Raw genomic sequence first — 22,040 nt, forward strand, 5'->3', positions numbered from 1 at the left:
CCATTATGAAACTCCTTAGTCATCAATGCCTAACTATTACAACAACAACAACACCGTACAGAACAGTAATGCTTTTATAGCAGTCCTCAATTCAAACACATTTATCTTCCTTGTTGATTTGCTGCTCATTTTGTTCATACAGTCCTTCTATGTTACGAGTCAGATCAGACACACAGCCAGCTGCATCCAGACTCCTCCACACTGAAACACAGCGTATTAATCCCAAATGGTAGTCTATTCCCTATTTAGTGCACTACATTTTACCAGGGTAAAAAGGGTCTCTGGTCAAAAGTAATGCACTATATAGGGTGCCATTTGGGATGAACTCAGCCACTCTTCTGCTATCAATAAAATGAGAATATTTTTTGTGTAAACATAGATTTATACACACTCTTCTGTATAATAACAATTGGGGTATACATGTATTATACCCCGAAATAGATTGACAATGTGTCAAACTCAATTCAGAATAATTTACCAATCTGACATCAAACCTTTTGTTCAGATTTTAGAACACAAATCCGAGAGAATACAGCAAGTTTATTTTAACACAGTTTGTAACTGCCTATTCAGAACTCAACCTAGCCAATATTACTCCTACACTATATAGACTCTGAGTGCTCATAAACAGTATTCACTGGCCTAACATATGCATGTACATAGAACTCAGCACAGCTATGACACTTCATTCATTGTACATGCATTGTACAACTCCCTATAAAGAAGAGATTAGGATATACATAGATGTTATTACTCTTAATGACATCTGTCTGTTAAAACTCTTAATGACGTCTTATGTCAGTCTTATGACGGTGTTATATAGGTAATGTCACCTAAAAGACCCCGTACAATACTGAGATGACTCAAATACACAGAAATCGGCTAGGAGCCACCGTAGAGTATAGAACACAGCTATGAAGCTTCATTTAGCTACATAGTGTATTGTACACTGAAGTCCCGCTGGAAGACCTCACATAGAGATGACATCTATGAGACTTCATACAGTATACATAGGGACCTTAGGATACTTAATTACACACAGTGATCATCTATGAGACTTCATACAGCATACATAGGGATCCTAGGAGACTTAATTATGCACAGTGATCATCTATGAGACTTCATACAGCATACATAGGGATCCTAGGAGACTTAATTACGCACAGTGATCATCTATGAGACTTCATACAGCATACATAGGGACCCTAGGAGACTTAATCATGCACAGTGATCATCTATGACACTTCATACAGCATACATAGGGACCCTAGGAGACTTAAACACGCACAGTGATCATCTATGAGACTTCATTGAACATACATAAGAATTGTATGAGACTTGCCAAGGATTGCTAGACTCACTGATTGTACAGTGATAATCTATGAGACTTCATACAGCATACACAGGCCTAACACATGTCATAATGTACAGGAGCCAGCTAAGACACCTTATAAAGTATACATAGGATCCAGCTCCGAGAACTCAGTATACATGCATTGAGTGAACAAAACATTAAGAACACCTGCTCTTTCCATGACATAGACTAACCAGGTGAATCCAGGTGAAAGTTATGATCCCTAATTGATGTCACTTGTTAAATCCACTTCAATCAGTGTAGATGAAGGGGAGGAGACAGGTTAAAGAAGGATAAGCCTTGAGACAATTGAGACATGGATTGTGTATGTGTGCCATTCAGAGGTTGAATGGGCAAGAGCTCATAGAGAATACTTAGGACTGGTCAAAATAAGTTGTTTTCAAACCGTTTCAACGATTGTCATATATAAGATCTGCAGATTTGTAAGTGAAAAGTCCGACTTCCATCTAGCAAGAGTCTGACTTTCTGGCATGAACCGTAACCTTCCCTTGAGTTCATGTTTCAGTTAATAGTATGACAGCCTTCTAGTCTGGTCCCAGAACTGTTTGCTTTTACCAACTCCATTGCTGTCATTGTAGTCATGTTTGTCATGACAGTTCTATCAGGAGTTTTCAGGAGTGGCTAAGCAGGCTGGCCCCCAGGCTATAAGCTTTCTGCCTTGGGATTACATTTATGAAACTGCACTCGGTGTGCCACTTTCTGTACTTAGTTATAAAGTGTGCATACCAAATGTCACCCTTTTCCCTATATAGTGTTGGTATAAAGAATAGGATGCCATTTGAAGCACAAACAAACATGAACACCAAAAACAGGTCAAAAAAATAGCACTACATTTTGTTAAACATAACCTACTTTAGTGCTAGAATTTAGTTTAACACTTTGAAAGGATTTCCATCTACATTTGTACACATACTTCTCTCAGACAAAAGAGGACTACATTATTAAACAGCATCCTACAGCAGCTAGGTTTCACGTTGTATAAACCTATGGCTTGTGATTCTACACTGAAGGAAATGACAGTATTTGTCCTCATCTATGTTGTAAGGAGTTGCCAGTCAGTTGGCTGTTGAATGGAAAAGTAATGGAAGTAAAGTCAAGAACAGAACATATCAGGGCCTTGACTTCAGAATAGTAGAATGGTTTGTCCTGGAGTGGTTGTCAGTCTTGAACACTTGGTAGGTGAACATTTACAAACACCAAAACAGACGTTGGTTGGAGATGGCAGAGGGTCAGGTAAAGTACTGTAGCTCAGGTGTAGTGACTGGTTGTAAGGGACAGTTTATCCTCTTCCTTCTCTTTAAGGATGACCCCATAACCAACGTTGGCCGTGGGCACTAGATTACCTGGTATTGACAAACGGTGTGTCATTCAACATGTACAATTGTCTTGAAATAAACAGAAAATGAGAGCCAACGTGGTCAGAGGCTATAGGATTGCCAACCGCTGTTTTTAACCCTTCATCGGCGCAGCCTATTTTGTCCGATCTAAACTGAGATTTACTGTACCCAGTATCCAGGTCAGGTGTAGCCTACATTCCTATATTCACCAGGGGACAATGTTAGGGGAGGCTAAGCACAGAGGTTTGGGTTCAGGCTAGAGTTTGTGGGGATCATCTAGCCACGGTCACACAGTGCTGAGAAAATAGGAGGGTGTCATTTGAGATGTGCCCCTTGTTGTTCATTTGAGATGGTTGTTGTTGTTCATTTGTCTGTCTGTCCGTTTGTCTCGTCTGAGTGCTGCTGTGCGCTGGTTAATGTGGTCTTAAGGACTACAAGGGCCCTTTGAACTGGTTCCCAGAGAGATGCTGGCGGATGGAAGGCTTGGATCCTGCAGCGTCACCTAGTTTACGCCACACCACCTGAGAACACAACAGAGTACAGGGAAGTGGGAGAGGGGACACAAAACCCTGTTACACAACGGCTGTATACTATCTACAGTATATCCAGTCCCTTCAGATGAGGGTCTCTAGAAGTGAAATGTAGTACTAATTGACCCTGTGGGTCAAAGGGAGGTCATAGAGAGATGGGAACCATATATATGACTGGAATCCAGCCAACCAATGGGTGTCAACAAAAATGTGCTCCACATAATCTGAGCAGAAAATGCAATTTTAGGGGGACACAACAACAGCTGTGCAACACTTAACTCCCAACTCTGTGATGAGAGAGAGAGAGGTCGACCCAGGACCATGTAACATAGACCTCATTAGTGACCAGGATGTCTTTATGGTAGATGGGATACTTGACTGTAAATGGCTGCATTGTGTCTCCATGTTCTCTGTTTCTCATGTACAGAGCTCTGTATGGAACAACCAACAGGCATGGCTACTGAAAGCCTGGAAGGGCCCCAGGGTTGTCCCTACGAGAACACTGGTCCCATACTACCCTGTACTCCTCGCCAGGCCTGTCACATAGTGTATATTATCTTTATAGTGCACTACTTTCTATCCTCCTATTTTATCCTAGGCCTGGGAGGTTTACAGGGGGAATGTATCTGGGAGGTTTACAGGTGGAATGTATCTGGGAGGTTTACAGGGGGAATGTATCTGGGAGGTTTACAGGGGGAATGTATCTGGGAGGTTTACAGGGGGAATGTATCTGGGAGGTTTACAGGGGGAATGTATCTGGGAGGTTTACAGGGGGAATGTATCTGGGAGGTTTACAGGGGGAATGTATCTGGGAGGTTTACAGGGGGAATGTATCTGGGAGATTTACAGGGGAAATGTATCTGGGAGGTTTACAGGGGGAATGTATCTGGGAGGTTTACAGGGGGAATGTATCTGGGAGGTTTACAGGGGGAATGTATCTGGGAGGTTTACAGGGGGAATGTATCTGGGAGGTTTACAGGGGGAATGTATCTGGGAGGTTTACAGGGGGAATGTATCTGGGAGGTTTACAGGGGGAATGTATCTGGGAGGTTTACAGGGGGAATGTATCTGGGAGGTTTACAGGGGGAATGTATCTGGGAGGTTTACAGGGGGAATGGAGCTTGAAGGCTTAAGAGGCCACAATAAGAGCTTCCATTGTTTCTCCCAGTGAAGTTATTTTAATTACGCTGACAAGTGTGTCGTAAACACTATGGCTCCTTTATGGGAACCTCCAATTATAGCACGGGGAAGTGAAGGGGTGAGAGAGGAGGGGTGAGAGGGGGGAGGTTGAGAGGGAGGGATGGAATGGGGGTAATTGTGCAGTAATTGAAACACTGCTCTCCGTCAAAGCGATGGCAGGCTTGTGATTCGGACAGGCAAACAAACAGAAACTGGGAGGGAGAGGGGGAGGGGGAGGGATATGGAGAGGGAGAGGGAGAGGGAGACGCAACTCATGTATCTTAATCAAGCTCTCATTATTAGCTTACTGGGATAGGATAGAGGAGATGAGAAAGGTAATATGGAAGAGAGGAGAGAGAGAAAGTTTCTTACATTACACATCTCCCTGACGATGGCCTTCTCCTTCTCACTGAGGTCTTCGTCGTAGTCTTCAGGGATCTTCTTCTCCAGGTTCTCATGGACCTCCAGTACCTTCATGGCATGGACCACAGCCTCTGGCTTCTGGCCCACTGGGAGGTAGTCTGCTGGGGGGGGGGGCTCATCACTGGGGGACCTACCAGAGCCCTGGAGAGAGAGGAGAGATGGTCAGTGTGGTCACACACACATGAATATACTTTATTCTCTCTCTCTCTCACACACACACACCATCATGTTAGTAACATCATGCTAATCCCCCCTCTCCCCTCTCTCTCTGGGGTACTATAGTTCACCACCCACCGAAATGAGATTAAATCCTTTCATTCTGGGTCCTGCCCTGGTCCTACCCTGGTTGGGTTACATCTCCCCTGGTAGGGTTACATCTCCCCTGGTAGGGTTACATCTTCCCTGGTGGGGTTACATCTCCCTGATCCTAACCTGGTCCTACCCTGGTGGGGTTACATCTCCCCTGGTCCTACCCTGGTGTGGTTACATCTCTCTTGATCCTAACCTGGTCCTACCCTGTTGGGTTTACATCTCCCCTGATCCTAACCTTGTCCTACCCTGGTGGGGTTACATCTCTCCTGATCCTAACCTGGTCCTACCCTGGTGGGGTTACATCTCCCCTGGTCCTACCCTGGTGTGGTTACATCTCCCCTGATCCTAACCTGGTCCTACCCTGGTGGGGTTACATCTCTCCTGATCCTAACCTGGTCCTACCCTGGTGGGGTTACATCTCCCCTGGTAGGGTTACATCTTCCCTGGTGGGGTTACTTCTCCCCTGGTCCTACCCTGGTGGGGTTACATCTCTCCTGATCCTAACCTGGTCCTACCCTGGTGGGGTTACATCTCTCCTGATCCTAACCTGGTTCTACCATGGTGGGTTTACATCTCCCCTGGTCCTACCATGGTTGGGTTACATCTCTCCTGATCCTAACGTGGTCCTACCCTGGTGGGGTTACATCTCTCCTGATCCTAACCTGGTCCTAACCTGGTAGGGTTACATCTCCCCTGGTAGGGTTACATCTGCCCTGGTGGGGTTACATCTCCCTGATCCTAACCTGGTCCTACCCTGGTGGGGTTACATCTCCCCTGGTCCTACCCTGGTGTGGTTACATCTCCCCTGGTCCTACCCTGGTGGGGTTACATCTCTCCTGATCCTAACCTGGTCCTACCATGGTGGGTTTACATCTCCCCTGGTCCTACCATGGTGGGGTTACATCTCTCCTGATCCTAACATGGTCCGACCCTGGTGGGGTTACATCTCTCCTGATCCTAACCTGGTCCTACCATGGTGGGTTTACATCTCCCCTGGTCCTACCATGGTGGGGTTACATCTCTCCTGATCCTAACCTGATCCTACCCTGGTGGGGTTACATCTCCCCTGATCCTAAACTGGTCCTACCCTGGTAGGGTTACATCTCCCCTGGTAGGGTTACATCTTCCCTGGTGAGGTTACATCTCCCCTGGTCCTAACCTGGTCCTACCCTGGTTGGGTTATATCTCCCCTGATACTAACCTGGTCCTACCCTGGTGGGGTTAGTCTCTCCTGATCCTAACCTGGTCCTACCATGGTGGGGTTACATCTCATGTGGTCCTACACTGGTGGGGTTATATCTCTCCTGATCCTAACCTGGTCCTACCGTGGTGGGGTTACATTCCCCCTGATCCTAACCTGGTCCTACCATGGTGGGGTTACATCTCCTGTGGTCCTACACTGGTGGGGTTACATCTCTCCTGATCCTAACCTGGTCCTACCATGGTGGTGTTACACCTCTCCTGATCCTAACCTGGTCCTACCATGGTGGGGTTACATCTCCCCTGGTCCTAAACTGGTTCTACCCTGGTAGGGTTACATCTCCCCTGGTCCTACCCTGGTGGGGTTACATCTCCCCTGGTCCTAACCTGGTCCTACCCTGGTGGGGTTAGTCTCTCCTGATCCTAACCTGGTCCTACCATGGTGGGGTTACATCTCCCGTTGTCCTACACTGGCCGGGTTACATCTCTCCTGATCCTAACCTGGTCCTGCCATGGTGGGGTTACATATATCCTGATCATACCCTGGTGGGGTTACATCTCCCGTGGTCCTAAACTGGTTCTACCCTGGTAGGGTTACATCTCCCCTGGTCCTAACCTGGTCCTACCCTGGTTGGGTTATATCTCCCCTGATCCTAACCTGGTCCTACCCTGGTGGGGTTAGTCTCTCCTGATCCTAACCTGGTCCTACCATGGTGGGGTTACATCTCCCGTGGTCCTACTCTGGTGGGGTTACATCTCTCCTGATCCTAACCTGGTCCTACCATGGTGGGGTTACACCTCTCCTGATCCTAACCTGGTCCTACCCTGGTGGGGTTACATCTCCCCTGATCCTAACATGGTCCTACCTACCATGGTGGGGTTACATCTCCCGTGGTCCTACACTGGTGGGGTTACATCTATCCTGATCCTAACCTGGTCCTACCCTGGTGGGGTTACATCTCCCCTGGTCCTACCCTGGTGGGGTTAGTCTCTCCTGATCCTAACCTGGTCCTACCATGGTGGGGTTAGTCTCTCCTGATCCTAACCTGGTCCTACCCTGGTGGGGTTACATCTCCCCTGATCCTAATATGGTCCTACCATGGTGGGGTTACATCTCCCGTGGTCCTACACTGGTGGGGTTACATCTCCCCTGGTCCTAACCTGGTCCTACCCTGGTGGGGTTACATCTCCCCTGGTCCTAACCTGGTACTACGCTGGTGGGGTTAAACTCTCCTGGTCCTAACCTGGTCCTACCATGGTGGGGTTACATCTCCCGTGGTCCTACCCTGGTGGGGTTACATCCCCCCGGGTCCTACCCTGGTCCTACCCTGGTGGGGTTACATCTCCCCTGGTCCTAAACTGGTTCTACCCTGGTAGGGTTACATCTCCCCTGGTCCTACCCTGGTGGGGTTACATCTCTCCTGATCCTAACTTGGTCCTACCCTGGTGGGGTTACATCTCCCCTGATTCTAACCTGGTCCTACCCTGGTGGGGTTACATCTCCCCTGTGTCTTTCCATCTCTGGGTCACAGCTGATGCACAAAGAGGTCTTTGAGGGAGAGGAGCAGTAGTCCTGACTATCCTATCCCTCCCCAGTACATGTCAGTCCCAGCACTCACTGTCCAAGCTCTTAGCTATCTCTATCCCTGGTCCTATCCCAATACAGCTCAGTCCCATCACTCACTGTCCAAACCCTTAGTTATCTCTATCCCTGGTCCTATCCCAATACAGCTCAGTCCCATCACTCACTGTCCAAGCCCTTAGCTATCTCTATCCCTGGTCCTATCCCAATACAGCTCAGTCCCATCACTCACTGTCCAAACCCTTAGTTATCTCTATCCCTGGTCCTATCCCAATACAGCTCAGTCCCAGCCTTTTGAGCACCACTCTTGCATTAAATCCTCAACAATCCCAGCCAGCATTCCAACACTGGTGCCCCTGGGGGGGGGGGGGGGGGGGGGTCTGACTGGAGTGTGAGCAACACACACAAAGGAGAGAGGCAATAACAACAGCTCCAGGGTGAATGGTGTAGGCCCCTGCTGTAGAGGTATTATAGAAGAGGAAGGAAGTGAACCTGATCCGCCTGACAGTCTACTGTTACAGAGCCTGTATCAATACCTAGTAGCAATCCTCAGAGAACACTGAGATAGACACCACACTTATGTGCATCCCAAATGGCACCCTATTCCCTGTATAGTGTACTACATTTGACCAGGGCCCATATGCCTCTGGTCAAAAGTAGTGCAATATGTAGGGAATATGGTGGCATTTGGGATGTTTAAAAGAAAACATAAATAGAGGCTCTAGTTTAAAAGACATTAACAACCAACCATTTTTACAAGACAGAATCACCCATTAAAAGTACATTGTAACTGCTACTGTGTCAAAGAGAATCTTGATTGACATTTGATTGGCTGCTCTTGTTATTAGATGGTTGGGATTTTGCCTCAGTCAGTGCTACAGCGATGTGATCACGATCACTGGGCTAATTTTAGCATGTGACGGATGTAGGGGGGTGTAGGGGCTATAGAGGGGGGGTTAGCAGGGGTGGGGGCGACCCCCTCAACAATAGGTACCATCTCTCTCTACGTATCACAGGTAACCCCTCACAACATATTGACGTAGCACACAGGTTATGCCAAACAATAAGCAAATATGTTCTTTATTTCTACAACACTGGACACCACCCACCATAAACTTTAAAGTGTGTATCAGTCCATGTCATTGTCTGAGCGGAATGTGAATAGACGTGAGAGAGAGAGAGAGGTCATAATCAGATGAGCTCCTGCATTTTTCAGCATGTTCTTAAAAAATATAGATTTAGAATTGGATAAACTTGGATTTTTTTTGTCATATACATATAACAGGATGCTACCCTCTACAACATAACCTTCGCTCCAAATCAAAACCCACAGCTAATACAGTTGAAGCTGGAAGTTTACATACACCTTAGCCAAATACATTTAAACTCAGTTTTTCACATTTCCTGACATGTAATCCGAGAAAAATTCCCTGTTTTAGGTCAGTTAGGATCACCATTTTTTTTAAGAATGTCAAATTTCAGCTCTTATTTCTTTCATCACATTCCCAGTGGGTCAGAAGTTTACATACACTGAATTAGTATTTGGTAGCATTGCCTTTATTTTATTTTTTTACTTGGGTCAAACATTTCAGGTAGCCTTCCACAAGCTTCCCAACATTCACCCAGATGGGTGAATGTTGGCCCATTCCTCCTGACAGAGCTGGTGTAACTGAGTCAGGTTTGTAGGCTTCCTTGCTCGCACACACTTTCAGTTCTGCCCACAAATTGTCTATAGGATTGAGGTCAGGGCTTTGTGATGGCCACTCTAATACCTTGACTTTGTTGTCCTTAAGCCATTTTGCCACAACTTTGGAAGTATGCTTGGGGTCATTGTCAATTTGGAAGACCCATTTGCGACCAAACTTTAACTTCCTGTGTCTTGAGATGTTGCTTCAGATGTTGCTTCAAAATATCCACATAATTTTCCTTCCCTCATGATGACATCTATTTTGTGAAGTGCACCAGTCCCTCCTGCAGCAAAGCACCCCCACAACATGGTGCTGCCACCCCCGTGCTTCACGATTGCAAGCCTCCCCCTTTTTCCTCCAAACATAATGATGGTCATTATGGTCAAACAGATCTATTTTTGTTTCATCAGATCAGAGGACATTTCTCCAAAAAGTACGATCTTTGTCCCCATGTGCAGTTGCAAACCATAGTCTGGCTTTTTTAAAGGCGGTTTTGGAGCAGTGGCTTCTTCCTTGCTGAGCGGCCTTTCAGGTTATGATACTTTTGTACCTGTTTCCTCCAGCATCTTCACAAGGTCCTTTGCTGTTGTTCTGGGATTGATTTGCACTTTCGCACCAAAGTACATTAATCTCTAGGAGACAGAACGCATCTCCTTCCTGAGCGGTATGACGGCTGCGTGATCCCATGGTATTTATACTTGCGTACTATTGTTAGTACAGATGAACATGGTACCTTCAGGCGTTTGGACATTTCTCCCAAGGATGAACCAGACTTGTGGAGGTCCACAATTTTTTTTCTGTAGTCTTGGCTAGTTTCTTTTGATTTTCTCATGATGTCAAGCAAAGAGGCACTGTGTTTGAAGGTAGGCCTTGAAATACATCCACAGGTACACCTCCAATTGACTCAAATTATGTCAATTAGCCTATCGGAAGCTTCTAAAGCCATGACATCATTTTCAGGAATGTTCCAAGCTGTTTAAATGCACAGTCAATTTAGTGTATGTAAACTTCTGACCCACTGGAGTTGTGATACAGTGAATTATAAGTGAAATAGTCTGTCTGTAAACAATTGTTGGAAAAATGACTTGTGTCATGCACAAAGTAGATGTCCTAACCAACTTGCCAAAACTATAATTTGTTAACAAGAAATTTGTGGAGTGGTTGAAAAACTAGTTTTAATGAGGCCAACCTAAGTGTATGTAAACTTACGACTTCAACTGTATAAATCTCTATAAGTTTGGAACAGTACTGGTACAGGGCAACCCCAAAAAGTTTCAGCTGGACTTTCACCTAATCAAAGAATTAGCTCAGCAGGAGAAGCTCTCCCTTGAGAAAGATATCCCCACCCCGAGCGGGTCAGACCAGAGCTCTTCATTATATAACCCCACAGACGAGCAACCCCAAGCGGAAAGTCATCCTCCCAGCAGAGTACTACCCCCTCATTGAAATGAAGGATACATTTACCCAGCTGGAGGTAGGGCAGGTGGAGCTGGAACAGCAGGTGATTACACTCCAGTCAGCACAGACCCAGACAACAGTCCAGCACAACAACACCCCCTTCACCAGACCCGGAGAGCTGGGGGTGGAGAGAGACATATCTGCACTCTGGACTGTGGTGAGACAACTTCAACAGGAGAAAGAGCAGGAGAAGAACAGAGCACTAAAGGAGAGGATCAGACTGCTGGTGGTGGGGGTGAGGGGGATGGTGTGTGACAGAGAACAACCCACTAGAGAGGTGGCAACCCCTGCAGAGAAGCCAGCAGACCAGCCCACCTCAGCTCCTGACAAAAGTCTCGACACCACAGCAGAAGAGTCCACCCCAGACCCTGACCACGTCGACATCAGAGTAGGACAGACAAATGAAGAACCCCAAGCCCTGGGGATCTCACCCCTTCTGGGCACCCCCCTGTCAGCCACTCTGATAGCCCCCCCCCCCCCACACACACACACACCCAATGAGGACATACACAAGACACAGATTGTACTCCTTATGGACTCAGACGGAAAATACAGTGGGGATAACAAGTATTTGATACACTGCCGATTTTGCAGGTTTTCCTACTTACGAAGCATGTAGAGGTCTGTAATTTTTATCATAGGTACACTTCAACTTTGAGGGACGGAATCTAGAGAATCACATTGTGTGATTTTTAAGTAACTAATTTGCATTTTATTGCATGACATAAGTACTTGATACATCAGAAAAGCAGGTCCTTAATATTTGGTGCAGAAACCTTTGTTTGCAATTACAGAGATCATACGTTTCCTGTAGTTCTTGACCAGGTTTGCACAGACTGCAGCAGGGATTTTGGCCCACTCCTCCATACAGACCTTCTCCAGATCCTTCAGGTTTCGGGGCTGTCGCTGGGCAATACGGACTTTCATCTCCCTCCAAAGATTTTCTTTTGGGTTCAGGTCTGGAGACTGGCTAGGCCACTCCAGGACCTTGTGATGCTTCTTACGGAGCCACTCCTTAGTTGCCCTGGCTGTGTGGTGTTTCGGGTCGTTGTCATGCTGGAAGACCCAGCCACGACCCATCTTCAATGCTCTTACTGAGGGAAGGAGGTTGTTGGCCAAGATCTCACGATACATGGCCCCATCCATCCTCCCCTCAATACGGTGCAGTCATCCTGTCCCCTTTGCAGAAAAGCATCCCCAAAGAATGATGTTTCCACCTCCATACTTCACGGTTGGGATGGTGTTCTTGGGGTTGTACTCATCCTTCTTCTTCCTCCAAACACGGCGAGTGGAGTTTAGACCAAAAAGCTCTATTTTTGTCTCATCAGACCACATGACCTTCTCTCATTCCTCCTCTGGATCATTCAGATGGTCATTGGCAAACTTAAGTCGAGCGCTGGCTTGAGCAGGGGGACCTTGCGTGCGCTGCAGGATTTTAATCCATGACGGCGTAGTGTGTTACTAATGGTTTTCTTTGAGACTGTGGTCCCAGCTCTCTTCAGGTCATTGACCAGGTCCTGCCGTGTAGTTCTGGGCTGATCCCTCACCTTCCTCATGATCATTGATGCCCCACGAGGTGAGATCTTGCATGGAGCCCCAGACCAAGGGTGATTGACCGTCATCTTGAACTTATTCCATTTTCTAATAATTGCGCTCTCACCAAGCTGCTTGCTTATTGTCCTGTAGCCCATCCCAGCCTTGTGCAGGTCTACAATTTTATCCCTGATGTCCTTACACAGCTCTCTGGTCTTGGCCATTGTGGAGAGTTTGGAGTCTGTTTGATTGAGTGTGTAGACAGGTGTCTTTTATACAGGTAACGAGTTCAAACAGGTGCAGTTAATACACGTAATGAGTGGAGAACAGGAGGGCTTCTTAAAGAAAAGCTAACAGGTCTGTGAGAGGCGTAATTCTTACTGGTTGGTAGGTGATCAAATACCAGGCTCTGTCGTAACCGGCCGCGACCGGGGGGTCCGTGGGGCGACGCACAATTGGCCTAGCGTCATCCGGGTTAGGGAGGGTTTGGCCGGTAGGGAAATCCTTGTCTCATCTCCAATCCAAAGTTAAATCTAGAATTGGCTTCCTATTTCGCAACAAAGCATCCTTCACTCATGCTGCCAAACATACCCTTGTAAAACTGACCATCCTACCAATCCTCGACTTTGGCGATGTCATTTACAAAATAGCCTCCAATACCCTACTCAACAAATTGGATGCAGTCTATCACAGTGCAATCCGTTTTGTCACCAAAGCCCCATATACTACCCACCATTGCGACCTGTACGCTCTCGTTGGCTGGCCCTCGCTTCATACTCGTCGCCAAACCCACTGGCTCCATGTCATCTACAAGACCCTGCTAGGTAAAGTCCCCCCTTATCTCAGCTCGCTGGTCACCATAGCATCTCCCACCTGTAGCACACGCTCCAGCAGGTATATCTCTCTAGTCACCCCCAAAACCAATTCTTTCTTTGGCCGCCTCTCCTTCCAGTTCTCTGCTGCCAATGACTGGAACGAACTACAAAAATCTCTGAAACTGGAAACGCTTCTCTCCCTCACTAGCTTTAAGCACCAACTGTCAGAGCAGCTCACAGATTACTGCACCTGTACATAGCCCAGCTATAATTTAGCCCAAACAACTACCTCTTTCCCAACTGTATTTAATTAATTTATTTATTTTGCTCCTTTGCACCCCATTATTTTTATTTCTACTTTGCACATTCTTCCATTGCAAAACTACCATTCCAGTGTTTTACTTGCTATATTGTATTTACTTTGCCACCATGGCCTTTTTTGCCTTTACCTCCCTTCTCACCTCATTTGCTCACATTGTATATAGACTTGTTTATACTGTATTATTGACTGTATGTTTGTTTTACTCCATGTGTAACTCTGTGTCGTTGTATCTGTCGAACTGCTTTGCTTTATCTTGGCCAGGTCGCAATTGTAAATGAGAACTTGTTCTCAACTTGCCTACCTGGTTAAATAAAGGTGAAATAAATAAAATCGTGCACCAGCGACTCCTGTGGCGGGCCGGGCGCAGTGCGTGCTAACCAAGGTTGCCAGGTGCATGGTGTTTCCTCCGACTCATTGGTGCGGCTGGCTTCCGGGTTGGATGGCGGATAGTAGCTACTAAAACAATTGGATACCACGAAATTAGGGAGAAAAAGGGGTCAAATTCAACAACAAAAAAACAACAACAAAAAATAAATCCTTATGTCATGCAATAAAATGCTAATTAATTACTTAAAAAGCATACAATGTGATTTTCTGGAATTTTGTTTTAGATTCCGTCTCTCACAGTTGAAGTGTACCTATGAAAATTACAGACCTCTACATAAGAGTAGGAAAACCTGCCAAATTGGCAGTGTATCAAATACTTGTTCTCCCCACTGTGTAGCTCATCTCGTGGCAGTAGTACTGTAGACTACTTTATCACTGACCTCATCCCAGAGTCTTTCAGAGTGTTCACGTCCTGCCCATTAACACCCCTATCAGATCACTGCCAAATCACAGTCTATCTGAACAGAGCAATTCTCAATCATGAGGCATCAAAGCCAAAGGAACTGAGTAATATTATGAAAAAAAAGGCAACAACAAATTCAATCCCTTTATGACAACTTCCTGGACAAAACATTCCACTGTAATAGTGAAGGTGTAAATTTGCCAGTAGAAAATGTTAACAATATATTTAACCTCTCAGCTTCCCTATCTAATCTAAAAATGTAAAACAGAAAACCAAAGAAAATGGACAACAATGACAAATGATTTGATGAAGAATGTAAAAACCTAAGAAAGAAATTGAAAAACCTGTCCAACCAAAAACATAGAGACCCTGAAAACCTGAGTCTACGCCTTCACTATGGTGAATCACTAAAACAATACAGACATAGAGACCCTTCACTATGGTGAATCAATAAAACAATACAGAAATACACTACAGAAAAAGAAGGAACAGCACATCAGAAATCAGCTCAATGTAATTGAAGAATCCATAGACTCTAACCACTTCTGGGAAAATTGGAAAACACTAAACAAACAACAACAAAAACAATTATCTATCCAAAATGGAGATGTATGGGTAAAGCACGTATCCAATCTTTTTGGCCCTAACAAAGAACCATTGGCAAAAACATATATGTGATCAAATACAAATCTTAGAATCAACTTTTAAAGACTACCAGAACTCACTGGATTCTCCAATTACCTTGAATGAACTACAGGACAAAATAAAAACCCTCCAACCCAAAAAGGCCTGTGGTGTTGATGGTATCCTCAATGAAATGATAAAATATACAGACAACAAATTCCAATTGGCTATACTAAAACTATTTAACATCATCCTTAGCTCTGGCATCTTCCCCAATATTTGTAACCAAGGACTGATCACCCTAATCTTCAAAAGTGGAGACAAATTTGACCCCAATAACTCCCGGGTGATATGCGTCAACAGCAACATTGGGAAAATCTTCTGCATTGTCATTAACAGCAGACTCGTACATTTCCTCAGTGAAAACAATGCACTCAGCATATGTCAAATTGGCTTTTTACCAAATTACCGCCTGTCAGACCACATATTCACCTTGCACAACCTTATTGACAAACAAACAAACCAAAACAAAGGCAATGTCTTCTAATTATTGTTGATTTAACCAAATATTTTGACTCAATTTGGCATGATTGTCTGCTATACAAATTGATTGAAACTAATGTTGGGGGGAAAAAATTCAACATTATAAAATCCATGTACACCAACAACAAGTGTGTGGATAAAATTGGCTGAAAACACACACTTTTCTATCCACAGGGCCGTGGGGTGACACAGCCTAAGCCCCACCCTTTTCAACATATATATCAACGAATTGGCGAGGGCACCAGAACAGTCTGCAGCACCCGGCCTCACCCTACTAGAATCTGAAGTCAAATGTCTACTGTTTGCTGATGATCTGGCGCTTTTGTCCCCAACCAAGGAGGGCCTACAGCAGCACCTAGATCTTCTGCACAGATTCTATCAGACCTGGGCCCTGACAGTAAATCTCAGTCAAACAAAAATAATGGTGTTCCAAAAAAGGTCCAGTTGCCAGGACCACAAATACAAATTCCATCTAGACACAGTTGCCCTAGAGCACACAAAAAAACTATACATCAGTGCCACAGGTAACTTCCACAAAGCTGTGAACGATCTGAGACAAGTAAAGAAGGGCCTTCTATGCCATCAAAAGGAAAATACAATTTGACACTGCCAATTAGGATCTGAAAAAAATATATATGAATCTGTTATAGAACCCATTGCCTATATGGTTGTGAGGTCTGAACCAAGAATTCACAAAATGGGACAAACACCAAATGGAGACTGCATGCAGAATTCGGCAAAAACAATCCTCTGCATGCAGAGCAGAATTAGGCAGACACCCGCTAATTATCAAAATCCAGAAAAGAGCCGTTAAATTCTACAACCACCTAAAAGGAAGCGATTCCCAAACCTTCCATAACAAAGCCATCCCCTACAGAAAGATGAACCTGGAGAAGAGTCCCCTAAGCAAGCTTGTCCTGGGACTCTGTTCACAAACACAAATAGACCCCACAGAGCCCAAGGACAGCAATAGAATTAGATCCAAACAAATCATAAGAAAATAAAAAGATAATTACTTGACACATTAGAAAGAATTAACAAAAAAACTGAGCAAACTAGAATGCTCTTTGGCTCTGAACAGAAAGTACACAGTTGCAGAATACCTGACCACTGTGACTGATCCAAACTTAAGGAACACTTTGACTATGTACAGACTCAGTGAGCATAGCCTTGCTATTGAGAAAGACCGCCGTATGTAGATCTGGCTCGCAAGAGAAGACAGGCTATGTTCACAATGCCCACAAAATGAGGTGGAAACTGAGCTGTACTTACTAACCTCATGCCAAATGTATGACCATATTAGAGACACATATTTCACTCAGATTTATTTTTCCCTTTTGTACTTTAACTATTTTCACATCATTACAACATTGTATGTAGACATAATATGGCATTTGAAATGTCTTTATTCTTTTGGAGTGTAATGTTTACTGTTCATTTTTTATTGTTTATTTCACTTTGGTTTATTATCTATTTTACTTGATTTGGCAATTTAAACATGTTTCCCATGCCAATAAACCCCCTTAAATTGAAATTGAATTGAGAGAGAGAGAGATATGATGCATTATTCAAAGCGTCACCTTCTGTGTTTGAAGTTGAAGTTCAAAGCCATGCTAATCAGGACAGGAGTCTAAAGTTGGTCTGTATTTCATTTCATTCCAAAACAGACACACACACACTTTTTGCACACGCCACACTCTTGTTCTTTTTTACCTGAGTGGTTACCATGATGACTCCAAAGTTTTTTTTTTATCAGGACCAATCAGAGTTCTGATTAGCTAAAGAAGAGTACTCTCCTCTCTCTTCTCTCCTAGCTCTGCTCTCTCTACTCTTTCTGCTCTCTCTCCTCTCCTCTCCTCTCCTCTCCTCTCCTCTCCTCTCCTCTCCTCTCCTCTCCTCTCCTCTCCTCTCCTCTCCTCTCCTCTCCTCTCCTCTCCTCTCCTCTCCTCTCCTCTCCTCTCCTCTCCTCTCCTCTCCTCTGTCTCTGCTCTCTCTCCTCCCTCTGTCTCTGTTTCCTCTCCTCTCCTCTCCTCTCCTCTCCTCTCCTCTCCTCTCCTCTCCTCTCCTCTCCTCTCCTCTCCTCTCCTCTCCTCTCCTCTCCTCTCCTCTGTCTCTGCTCTCTCTCCTCCCTCTGTCTCTGTTTCCTCTCCTCTCCTCTCCTCTCCTCTCCTCTCCTCTCCTCTCCTCTCCTCTCCTCTCCTCTCCTCTCCTCTCCTCTCCTCTCCTCTCCTCTCCTCTCCTCTCCTCTCCTCTCCCCTCCTCTCCTCTCCTCTCCTCTCCTCCCTCTGTCTCTGTTTCCTCTCCTCTCCTCTCCTCTCCTCTCCTCCCTCTGTCTCTGTTTCCTCTCCTCTCCTCTCCTCCCTCTGTCTCTGTTTCCTCTCCTCCCTCTGTCTCTGTTTCCTCTCCTCTCCTCTCCTCTCCTCTCCTCTCCTCTCCTCTCCTCTCCTCTCCTCTCCTCTCCTCTCCTCTCCTCTCCTCTCCTCTCCTCTCCTCTCCTCTCCTCTCCTCCCTCTGTCTCTGTTTCCTCTCCTCCCTCTGTCTCTGTCTCTGTCTCTGTCTCCTCTCCTCTCCTCTCCTCTCCTCCTCTCCTCTCCTCTCCTCTCCTCTCCTCTCCTCTCCTCTCCTCTCCTCTCCTCTCCTCTCCTCTCCTCTCCTCTCCTCTCCTCTCCTCTCCTCTCCTCTCCTCTCCTCTCCTCCCTCTGTCTCTGTTTCCTCTCCTCTCCTCTCCTCTCCTCTCCTCTCCTCTCCTCTCCTCTCCTCTCCTCTCCTCTCCTCTCCTCTCCTCTCCTCTCCTCTCCTCTCCTCTCCTCTCCTCCCTCTGTCTCTGTTTCCTCTCCTCTCCTCTCCTCCCTCTGTCTCTGTTTCCTCTCCTCCCTCTGTCTCTGTTTCCTCTCCTCTCCTCCCTCTGTCTCTGTTTCCTCTCCTCTCCTCTCCTCCCTCTGTCTCTGTTTCCTCTCCTCTCCTCTCCTCTCCTCTCCTCTCCTCTCCTCTCCTCTCCTCTCCTCTCCTCTCCTCTCCTCTCCTCTCCTCTCCTCTCCTCTTCTCTTCTCTTCTCTTCTCTCCTCTCCTCCCTCTGTCTCTGTTTCCTCTCCTCTCCTCCCTCTGTCTCTGTTTCCTCTCCTCTCCTCCCTCTGTCTCTGTTTCCTCTCCTCTCCCCCCTCTGTCTCTGTTTCCTCTCCTCCCTCTGTCTCTGTTTCCTCTCCTCTCCTCTCCTCCCTCTGTCTCTGTTTCCTCTCCTCTCCTCTCCTCTCCTCTCCTCTCCTCTCCTCTCCTCTCCTCTCCTCTCCTCTCCTCTCCTCTCCTCTCCTCTCCTCTCCTCTCCTCTCCTCTCCTCTCCTCTCCTCTCCTCTCCTCTCCTCTCCTCTCCTCTCCTCTCCTCTCCTCTCCTCCCTCTGTCTCTGTTTCCTCTCCTCTCCTCCCTCTGTCTCTGTTTCCTCTCCTCTCCTCCCTCTGTCTCTGTTTCCTCTCCTCTCCTCCCTCTGTCTCTGTTTCCTCTCCTCTCCTCCCTCTGTCTCTGTTTCCTCTCCTCTCCTCCCTCTGTCTCTGTTTCTTCTCCTCTCTCTCTCTGCTCTCTCCTCGCCTCTTTCCTCGCCTCTCCTCTGTCTCTGCTCCCTCTCCTCTCCTCTCCTCACCTCTCCTCGCCTCTTTCCTCACCTGTCCTCTGTCTATGCTCCCTCTCCTCTCCTTCAGTCTCTCTTCCTTACATCCTCACTTCTCTCCTCTCCTTTCACAGCCTCCTATGTTCTCTCCCTTCTCTTCCTTCCCCCTCTTCTCCTCTCCCTCTTGTCCTCTCTCTCCCCTCTCTGCATTACTGCTGGAGGAAGAGGAGGAGTGTGTGTGTGGGGAGGGGGGGGGGGGGGGTAGAGAGGAAAGGATGATGGAGGAAGAGGATAAGAAGGAAGAAGAGGGATTAAGAATGAGGACAATGATGCCCCCAAGGTGAGAGCTGGAGAGGGGGATGAAAGAGAATGAGAGAGCAGAGGGTGTCTTTGCCCTTCTGTAAGGAGGGACGCTAATTTAATTAGTGGTCTTTAAGGGACGACCTCTGGTTAAACATGGAAGCAACAGAGAGACAGGTGAAATCTCTGGGCTATAAAGGAGAGAGACAGAGAGACAGGCATATAGAGAGTGAAATAAAGAGAGAGAGATAGAAAGAGAGAGGGGGAAGACAGAGTTAATTTATTTTCTCTTTTGTACTTTAACTATGTGCACATTGTTTCAACACCCTATATAGACATAATATGACATTTGAAATGTCTTAATTTGTTTGGAACTTTTGTGAACGTAATGTTTACTTACTGGTCATGTTTTATTGTTTATTTCACTTTGAGAGAGAGAGAGAAAGACCATTTAATTGACTTGAGAGAGAAAGTAAAGCCCATTGAATTGAATTGAATTGAATTGAGAGAGAAAGAGTCTTCAGCTTCAGTCTCCAGCTGGGCTAGAGAATTTGTCACGCCCTGATCTGTTTCACCTGTATTTGTGCTTGTCTCCACCCCTTCCAGGTGTTGCCCATATTCTCCACTTATCCTCTGGGTATTGAAAAAACGTAAGCGCTATGGCTTTTCAACCTCTGCCATATCGTGGATTCGGAGCTATCTATCTAATAGAACTCAAAGGGTTTTCTTTAATAGAAGCGTCTCTAATGTCAAAAATGTAAAGTGGGGTGTACCGCAGGGCAGCTCTCTAGGCACTATACTCTTTTCTATTTTTACCAATGACCTACCACTGGCATTAAACAAAGCATGTATGCTGATGATTCAACCATATACGCATCAGCAACCACAGCTAATGAAGTCACTGAAACCCTTAACAAAGAGTTGCAGTCTGTATTGGAATGGGTGGCCAGTAATAAACTGGTCCTAAACATCTCTAAAACTAAGAGCATTATATTTGGTACAAATCATTCCTTAAGTGCTAGACCTCAGCTGAATCTGGTAATGAATGTTGTGGCTGTTGAACAAGTTGAGGAAACTAAATTACTTGGCGTTACCTTGGATTGTAAACTGGCATGGTCAAAACATATAGATTCAATGGTTGCAAAGATGGGGAGAGGTCTAGCCGTAATAAAGAGATGCTCTGATTTTTTTACACCACGCTCCAAAAAGCAAGTTCTGTAGGCTCTAGTTTTGTCTAATTTTGATTATTGTCCAGTCATGTGGCCCAGTGCTGTAAGGAAAGACCTAGTTAAGCTGCAGCTGGCCCAGAACAGAGCGGCACGTTTTGCTCTTAATTGTAATCAGAGGGCTAATATTAATACTATGCGTGCCAGTCTCTATTGGCTAAGTGTTGAGGAGAGACTGATTGCATCACTTCTTCTTTTTATAAGAAACATTGTGTTGAAAATCCCCAAATGTTTGCATAGTCAACTTACATACAGCTCTGACACACACACTTATCCCACCAGACATGCCACCAGGAGTCTTTTCACAGTCCCCAAATCCAGAACAAATTCAAGAAAACGTACATTATTATATAGAGCCATTATTGCATGGAACTTCCTTCCATCTCATATTGCTCAAATAAACAGCAAACCTGGTTTCAAAAAACAGATAAAACAACATCTTGCAGCACAACGCCTCTCCCCTATTTGGCCTAGATAGTTTGTGTATAGGCATTGTTATGTAGGCTACGTGTGCCTTTTTTAAATGTATGTTGTTCTGTCCGTGAGCTGTTCTTGTTTATTGATGTTCTTTATTATGTCATTCTGTATTATGTTTCAGATTTTGTGTGGACCCCAGGAAGAGTAGCTGCTGCTTTTGCAACAGCTAATAGGGATCCTAATAAAATACCAAATGCCTGTGTTTTCTGTCTGTCTGTGCCACTTCACCTTGTTTGTCAAGCTTACCAGCATTCGTCCTGTCAGCTCCAGTCTTTTCCCAGCCTCTTTTTTTCTCATCCTCCTGGTTTTTGACCCTTGCCTGTCCTGACCCTGTACCCGTCCGCCTGACTACTCTGCCCATCTCTCAACCTGCCTGCCGTCCTGTACCTTTGCTCCACCTCTGGATTACTGAAGTCTGCCTGTCCTTGACCCTGAGCCTGCCTGCCGTCCTGTACCTTTGCTCTTACTCTGGATTATCGACCCCTGCCTGCCTTGACCTGTCGTTTGCATGGCCCTGTGGTTACAATAATCATTGTTACTTCACACAGTCTGCACTTGGGTCTTACTTTGATTCATGATAGAATCAAAGCTAGATAAACAGAATGAGGGGTGGAAGTTAGGGTTAACATGATGTATTGCTGTTGTAAGGTCTACTTTATTACTCTGGGTTATTGGGTAAAGTCTGAGCTGTGTTTACATTAAAGACATGAGGTTATTGTCTCTTAAC

At 45.8% G+C, this 22,040-nt stretch overlaps 1 protein-coding gene across 1 annotated transcript in view; it reads right to left on the reverse strand.

The window, feature by feature from the left end:
- Positions 1-525: 525 nt before the first annotated feature.
- Positions 526-22,040, reverse strand: part of LOC109903223 (coiled-coil domain-containing protein 85C-A-like) — a 90,152-nt gene continuing 68,637 nt past the window's right edge. The window contains exons 4-5 of the mRNA XM_031787902.1: positions 4,794-4,985; positions 526-3,233 (exon numbers count right to left, since the gene is read on the reverse strand). Coding sequence (XP_031643762.1) covers positions 3,144-3,233; positions 4,794-4,985 — 282 coding nt within the window. The 3' untranslated portion in view covers positions 526-3,143. The remainder of the gene's footprint in view (positions 3,234-4,793; positions 4,986-22,040) is intronic.

Source organism: Oncorhynchus kisutch, linkage group LG14 (assembly GCF_002021735.2).
Source record: "Oncorhynchus kisutch isolate 150728-3 linkage group LG14, Okis_V2, whole genome shotgun sequence".
Lineage (NCBI taxonomy): Eukaryota > Metazoa > Chordata > Actinopteri > Salmoniformes > Salmonidae > Oncorhynchus > Oncorhynchus kisutch.